Genomic DNA, 7,917 nt, shown 5'->3' with positions numbered 1-7,917 from the left:
CAGAAATTGGTGCACACTAATAAACAAATTACTAATTAAATAAGTTACACAAATAAGGCTTGCAGGTCTGACTTTGTCTCTCCGTCTGCTGTACTCGAGCGTTCCTTCGAGTCACCTTCCTGCAGAAGAGGCTGTCTTCTAAACAACGGACAGAAAGCACTACTGCTGCAGAAAATGTCCAGATTGACACTTGTTCTGTGCTCCTTTGGCTTTGGATTGATGTTTTTCATTTTTTAAACAATGAGGTATGAGGAATCCTCTCAAAGCCCATTTACAGCAATGGGAGCTAGAGCCAAGGGGGTTTCAGTTCCTGCATATTTAAGCAGGTTGAGAAAAACTCTCTATTTTCAAGGGGAAAATAAACCAAAAACTACATTTGAGGGAAAAGTAACTCTTCACATCAGCCTGAACGAAATGAAACACAGTAGTGGCAGAATCATCATATGGGAACAGATTCCTTTTGCAGGTACGGGACAGTTTATGTCAAGCCCGATGAAGCATTTATGGTTCAAAGAGAAACTGTTAGAAATGACAAAAGACTTGAGAAGTTCATCCTGCAGCAGAGAATCAACCCTAAACATACAACCAGAGCTACAAAGTAAGGGTTCAGCTTTAAGTTCTCCAAGAGAAGTTCCACTAAATCCTATGGTACCTAGACTGCCTTTAATAAAAATATAATTGGCATTATTCTTAGGGCTGGGCAATTAATTACGTACTACAGCCCTTTAGACGCCGGTTATATATTTTTTTTATTGTCCCTGCCTCCACACAGATGGGAAGAGAAACTCTATGCATGAAAGTAGAAGTAAGCATTTTCCACTCAACAGTAACAGTGAAGTCCTACATCAATGTACTTTGGATAAGAAGGCGTTGTGAAAAAAAGGAAACACTGGAGTGAAACCTCTAGATGTGTGTGGTTGGGTTAATGGAAAGGATAATTGAAATAAAACTGCACTGAAAAAAATAATGCAACCCTTATTGGCATCTACTTTACTGTATTAGTTACTTTAATACAACTGTTTTATGTCCTACCACACTTACATGAAAAATGGTGTCAAAGTAAATACATACTGTATGATTACAAAAAAATGGTTTTATTATTTTTTCAATTGCAATTTAAAAAAAGAAAACAACAGGATTTTGATTTTTCATTATCTCCAGTTTTAAAAAGTTAAAGTAAAAAGAAGGTGGTAGATTTTAGTTATTTTAACTAATCCACCTTTCCTTCCTCTGCCTCCTTTATTGCAGTTGACTTAAAGTTTAAACTGCACACTAACTTTACATGTAGGTCTGGTTAGTACTCAAGCTAGTCCCATCCATGCATACTGTACACCTTGAGTTAAAGATGAAAGAGTTGGGCCTGTTTTTTTTGTTTTTAGTCCTGTTTCTCTCCCAGACATAGCTATGGACTCAGCTTTCACTGTGACTAACTTTATGCGCTCTCTTTCATCCCTGCCATTAAAATTGGCTAAGAGCTCATCTGCTTATCTGCTTTTTTTTTTTTTTTTTTTTTTTTTGCTGAACAGAGCCACCTGTGGAGCTAGTATATTACTACATTTTCTACCAGAGAAAGTATTTATGGATCAGTGCTTCTATGTTAATTTTGAATGTCTGCTTTTGTCTCCTTGAACCCCAGTCGGCTTAGCAGAAGGCCACTCACACTGATCCTGGTTCTGCTGGACGTTTCTTCCTGTTAGAAGAGTTTTGTCTCTCCGCTGTCGTGGCAAGCATGCTAAGTTTGTGGGATTGCTATAGCTTCAACGACAAAATGCAAGCGAATATTTACTGTCGCCACATGCTCATCCAGAAACAGCATGTCCTGCAAAGGTAATGACTCAATGCAATCAGCTGGTTTCGTTAGATGGAAACTTTTTGCCATTAGTTTTGTTAAATTTAGCCAAAAAATACAAGAAATTATTATGTTTCTATCTGCTCAGAGGAAGCTCTGCAAACTCTGTCAGTTGAGAGCTCTAGTAGATCCAATGCAAGTCTATCGGTAGAATTTATAAGTGCATTTCTAAGTTTTGTTTAACTGTAGAGGCCCGATGAGGGACTACAGAAAAACAATATTTATTAACTGTCTAGTTTACATTAGAAAACAGGGTCAGAAAGTCAAATTCTATCCTTCTCTCATTACTTGTTGTTCATCTATTACAAAAATACATCAAAGGTTAACAAAGAAAGAAAAAAATCAGAGTATAAACCATTTTGTACATGATCTATAAATGTAGATAAAAAGCCTATCATGAAGTTGTTCAAATAAGAAAGGCGATCTAATTTTAAAACCACATAAATGCTGAAAATGGAGTCTAGGCGGAAGTTCAACTAAATAAACTGATTACTCGCCTTCATCCGTCTCCGACACCAGCTAATCTGCTTTGAACAACATATTCTCATTATCAGTGCGTATGAAATCGTACGAAAAGTTATGCACACTATTTCATACGTTTTGGACGATTTTCCTCAAAAAACCACATCAGTGCGCATGTGCTGGCAGACAGAAAAAAAAACAGATCCGCGGACGGATGTAAAAATGGGATTAATCAGTGCAATCATCACTTATTCATGTCTCTAACTACGTTGCTTGCTGTTATATATCTTAGGGTTAGGGTTAGGGTCAGGGTTAGGGCTAATTGTAATTTATATTCTATATTCGTGAATGGTGCGTCAGATGCACATGCGAATACGACGAAAAAAATGTCCAAAAATTGCAAAATTACGGTGCATAACTTTTCGTACGATTTCATATGAACTCATAATGAGAATAGGTTGCTTTGAACCACACCTCCACGAAAGCCCAATCAGCATCCAGAGTTCATCTTAAAAGGTCTCCAATCCACAACTCAGCCTGCTACCCAAAGTGCAGGCAGTGGTCGCGCTATATCAGACTTCAATTCAGATGACCCCGTTTCAACCCCTCCTCCACCATCGTAGCTAAAGCTTCATCAGAGTTTCATTCCTCCCTGACTCTTACTTTGTTCCCTGTCTCATTTCAACCGGTCCGGCAGAATACCGCTACATGAGCCTGGTTCTACAAGAGATTTCTACCCAAAGGAGAGTTTTTCTACTCCACTGTTGCTTCATGCTTTCTTATCATGGACAAGTTCTCTCAACCTGTGTTATCCAAGCTGGACTTCCATCTTCATGGTCCCTGAGTGAAGCTCTAGTATCAGCTCACACAGTCCACTGGTTCTCTCCATACAGCTCAAGCATACTGTTTCGCCAACCAGCAGTCTATCGACTGAACAACTTCATCTAACTCACCTCCACCACCAGTTTCGGGGGGGTGTTCTTTATTCCTGTTCATGCTTAGCAAACAAAAGTCCGCTCTATGTTACCTGCCGAGGTCTGAGCACCAAACACTAAAGTAACTGTATCAATAAAATTCTTCTAATTGTTTTTTTCTTTCAGTGTGAGTTTTTCAGATTGAAATCTTTTCGATTAATTATATTAATAAAAAACATAATAATACCTTTGGAAATAATCATTATCCCATTTCATGCTGCTGTAGGTGAGACAGATTGATATTGTAGAAATGTAGTTCTACTTGATAAAAAAAAAAAAGTCTTTAAAAAAATTTGATATTAGTCATTTTAGTCAGGATAGAGAACCAGGGGAAAAAATATTCTTAACAATCTTTCAAAAACAAACTAGCAATATCTGTTTCCACTGCTGAAATAACTTCCAAAAGTATTGTATAAAAGCAAAACCACCGGTAATTTAAAGTGAGTACATCATTGTTTTCTTATTCAGATTTGGTCTTGTGAAGGTTTACATGCTTCCACATGGTGACTTATAGGTCAGCATCTCATTGTCCCTACCTGCAGGTGCTGCTTTTCTGCATCACCTCCGCCCTGTGGTATCCTGACAGCTTGCAGAAGCCATCGTTGCTGTAGACGATGGGCCAGTCCACTATCTGAGCGTTCCCCAGGACAAAGTTGGTATCTGCTTTAAAGAGGAATTAGAACAAATAAAGAACAAGTTCAGAGGAAAAGGTGTTTTTCTAAAGCTGTCACACAATTTAAATTTAACTCTAAGAGGGGAAGAGATCAAGATGAACGAGTTCAGCAGTAAAAAGTGTTCAAACCAGAGCATTATATGACTTTAAATTATATGGAGATTACTAGAGTTTAGTCTTGGTCAGGTCATATTGCATATGTTTTAATGCAATGTTACCTTTAATTACCTATTCCTCACAATCTGAATCCTTGAAAGCTTCAGGAAATAAGGATTGAATTGAGCAATAGTGTTTACCCAATAATGTTTGCTTCAATAATTAGAGCTAGCAGATATACTGTCTCTCAGTGCAATGACAGGTTGATATAGTACACATATATGTATATATATGACATATGTGTACACATATATGTCTACAGCTCATTACGTTCTTCACCCTGAGTAAGACTCTTAATTTAAGTACAGAACACCACAGAACCCACTTTTCTTTTCTTTCTCTATAGAAAGCGCGACAGCTAACTAAGTCTAAGTATTTACATTTCTAAGCGGAAATTTCTTCTTTCAACATGTGAATGAACCTAAATATTCATATATATTTTCACTCTGAGTCCGATGTTTCTGTTCACTCATCAGGGGGATGAGTCGTTCCTGTCGTTCTTTCTCCTGGGTGGAAATAATCATTCAACAAGAAAATACACCCACTTAAAAACACAAGTTCATATACAGCCCTGGCAGGTTAGGTAATCTTAAAATAATCAACATCTTCCTTGAGACTGGAAGTGATTAACTCAAAGATGCCTATTTAGAGTCTTGACTTAAATCTGATGGAGGATCTTTAGAGAGAAAGGTCTTCTAATCTCAAAGACTCGAAGCTCATTATCAAAGCTGAGTCTTAGAAATAATAGCGGAAACATGTAAAAAGTTGGTCAATGATTATAGGAAGTTTTCTTTCCATTGTTTACTAAGAAGAGTATTCTATAAATAGCTTTCAGAATTCTGTTTTAAATAAATTCATAGAAAAACAAATCCTTGTCTGCAGCAGCAGTCAACAAGCTTTGATGAGTGCCACTTTTGGCTTTATGTACCAAAAACGCTAAGCTACTGAGTAGAGAGCCAGGGTTTGACCGGATATTTAAGCTCCTGATTTCCCAAGGGACAGCTCCCAACAGTTGGAGCTAAGCAGATCTCACCTCTTGCTAAAAAGCTTGCACTAACAACAACAAAAGCTGACTTTTGTGCTTTGGTGCAGGACGCTAAAGTTAGTCCTGCAACCAGTTCAAACTGCAGCCCCCTCCATCTTAGCTGATGTATTGTTGGGCAAGCCTCACACTCATTATCTACTGATGGTGGTCAGAAGACCTGGTGGTGTTTGTATACGGTGGCCTTGCTTCTGTCAGAGCGCCCTGTACAGTATGTAACTTACCATCATGGATGAGTGAATGATAAACATGATATATACTTCTGTTGGATATATTGGATATATAAGTTTTGAATTTCAACTCCCATTCAACAGTGTTATTTAACCTCAATCTAGTGTGTAGTGTCCCTATGAGTTAATTTAACACTTCTAAATTTACTGATAAAGTGATAAAGCAAAGGAGCCTTAAACCTTTTGGAAAGTTTTTTTTATTCATATCTTTATGAATAAAACGGCATCCAATCATTCCATCCTGGACAAAAGAACGACTCAGATAGATTTTCAACCACATTAAAATAACTTTTGCCTATCTATGTCATAATGTTTTTATGATACAGTATTAACAATGGGTTTTATCACCCAATTTATTATTAAAATAATTATTTGGGTGTTAGAAGTACAATACTTTTGACCAGACTTTAAATAAAGATATAATTTTTTTAAGTAAAATGTAGAAATTGTGTTTGATCTTTTAAAAGTAAAGACATTTGAACAAACAAAAACAGTCTAAAATTAATTGTACTCATTTTTAAAGTAGATGCAATAGTGTGTTTTAATCTATTTAAAATCTCTTAACGCTAAACACCATGTGACAATATAAGGCGTGCTAAAAGAACAGGGGAGAAAATGGCCACAAACAGCAAACTGTAATCAACAAGGAAAGTCACACTGACACAAATGGCAACTTCAAGCATCAGCACACTGACAGAAGATGAAGCACAAGACATGACATGCCCATGTGTCCTTCACAACAATCGCATGCATGAGGATGTGTTGAAAAAGGGGGCATAAATTAACAATCTCTGACTGAGTTACCTGTGAACAAGTATATTTTATACAAATAAACCAAAGAACTATAAAGTGATTTTAAAGTAACAGCATTTATTAAAGAACATTACAAGAAAATTGCAATAAGGAACTCGCTGTGTTAAACTTCAATGTGTACCTGTCTGTCTATGTGGCAGTGTCCAAACTGAAAAATTTGAAAAGAAAAGAATGTTAACAGAGTACAGGGAGAAACATTTGAATGAATGAAGAATGTCAGACAACGATGGTGAGCAATAAACAAAAGACAAACTGGTCTGGTTGTTTAATCTAAACTGTTGTACAATAAAAACTCATAGCTCACTTGTTTACAATGTTTTTAATTAATTCAATACATCTTAAGTGAAGATACTATATGTTATATTTGTTCATCTTTAAAGCATATAACATTTAGGTAAAGATGTACCAATATGAATTTTGTAGCTGATTGTTGTTGATCCAAATTGCTAATCTATGTTTTAGTCATTTCTTATTATACGTTTAATTCACAGCTTTACATGTTTTTCTTTCTGCCAGCAGTAATTATTTATAAATAGGAGCTCCCACAAAATCTGTCTGCACTAATTTTTAAAAATACATCAACATATAAATCATCAGCACAACTAGCATTACAGAAAAACCCCTTTATGTATTGTTTTCTTCAAGACATACATCATTTCCTTCAGTGTGTGATTTCTGAAAAACTGTCTATATTTCTAAATCCAGGAAACTTTATGATGGACTGAGGCTGGAAGCTCAAAAGGATTAAGGAGAGAGCAGCTCTGCTATGTTCTTTTAGCCATCCTGTTATCTAATCTGATCTGTCTAAATTAAAAAAAATGAAAATGTTTATTTTAGCTACAAGAACCAAAACATTTGAACCTACCCCTAAAAGCAACCTAAAAGGTATAGGCTGAAGCCCAGGCTTATGATGCCTGCCCTACTTGCCAACCCATCAACCAAAGACTGAATTCAATTGTCCCAAAAAAATTAAAAAAAATTAAAAATACAAATATATATATACAAATGCATGTAAGAAGGATTTCTTTTTTTAACAGTTTTTTTAAACAACAAACTGAAAGGCTCAGGCTCATCAGAAAAACCGTTCCACACATCTACTCCTTTAAGATAAAGTTTTCATTTTGATATAAGTTCTTCCTGGTTGTTCTTTTTTGTTTTTTTTACATATTTTCACCTCTCAGATGAAAGATATTTTCCCTATTTAAAAACAAACTGAAAATATTTTCTGCCAACAACTTACTTTTTACTTTGTACAAAAACAGCGGTTTTTATACTGGCCAGATCATAAAAACACAATGCACATCATGTATGGTACGACGAGAGAACAATAGAGCAGGTGAAGGATCGGCTGGGTTAAAGGAAATACTTGGTTTTGTGTAATAAGGCTAACAATTTTAACATTTTATTCTGAACAACCAAATGTTGTTTCCATGATAATTTATGATCTAATGTTATCCCAAGAAATTTGATTTAACGTATCCATTAAAAACAATTTCTTCAATCTTTCAGTCCTCACTGTTTTCCATTTTTGTTATTATATATAATGTATTTTTTTTTTCTGCTTATAATAAAATATAATTAATTTTTATCAAACCAATGATTTATTTTATATATATATATATATATAATGTATTTTTTTTTTCTGCTTATAATAAAATATAATTAATTTTTATCAAACCAATGATTTATTTTAGACAATTCTTTAGTCACATCAGTCA

General features: G+C 35.3%; 1 protein-coding gene across 4 annotated transcripts in view; it reads right to left on the bottom strand.

Annotated features, from left to right (window-relative positions):
- Positions 1-7,917, bottom strand: part of LOC107089888 (potassium voltage-gated channel subfamily H member 1-like) — a 79,281-nt gene that overhangs the window by 65,849 nt on the left and 5,515 nt on the right. For 2 of the 4 annotated variants that reach the window (XM_015382915.1, XM_015382918.1), the window contains exons 2-3: positions 6,321-6,347; positions 3,822-3,948 (exon numbers count right to left, since the gene is read on the bottom strand). In XM_015382915.1, the coding sequence (XP_015238401.1) occupies positions 3,822-3,948; positions 6,321-6,347 (154 nt within the window). The remainder of the gene's footprint in view (positions 1-3,821; positions 3,949-6,320; positions 6,348-7,917) is intronic. The other 2 variants (XM_015382916.1, XM_015382917.1) reach the window with 2 other exon arrangements.

The sequence above is a fragment of the Cyprinodon variegatus genome, unplaced genomic scaffold (assembly GCF_000732505.1).
Source record: "Cyprinodon variegatus isolate N-32 unplaced genomic scaffold, C_variegatus-1.0 Scaffold270, whole genome shotgun sequence".
In the NCBI taxonomy this organism is placed as follows: domain Eukaryota; kingdom Metazoa; phylum Chordata; class Actinopteri; order Cyprinodontiformes; family Cyprinodontidae; genus Cyprinodon; species Cyprinodon variegatus.
This window is presented reverse-complemented; position numbering and strand designations above follow the sequence as displayed.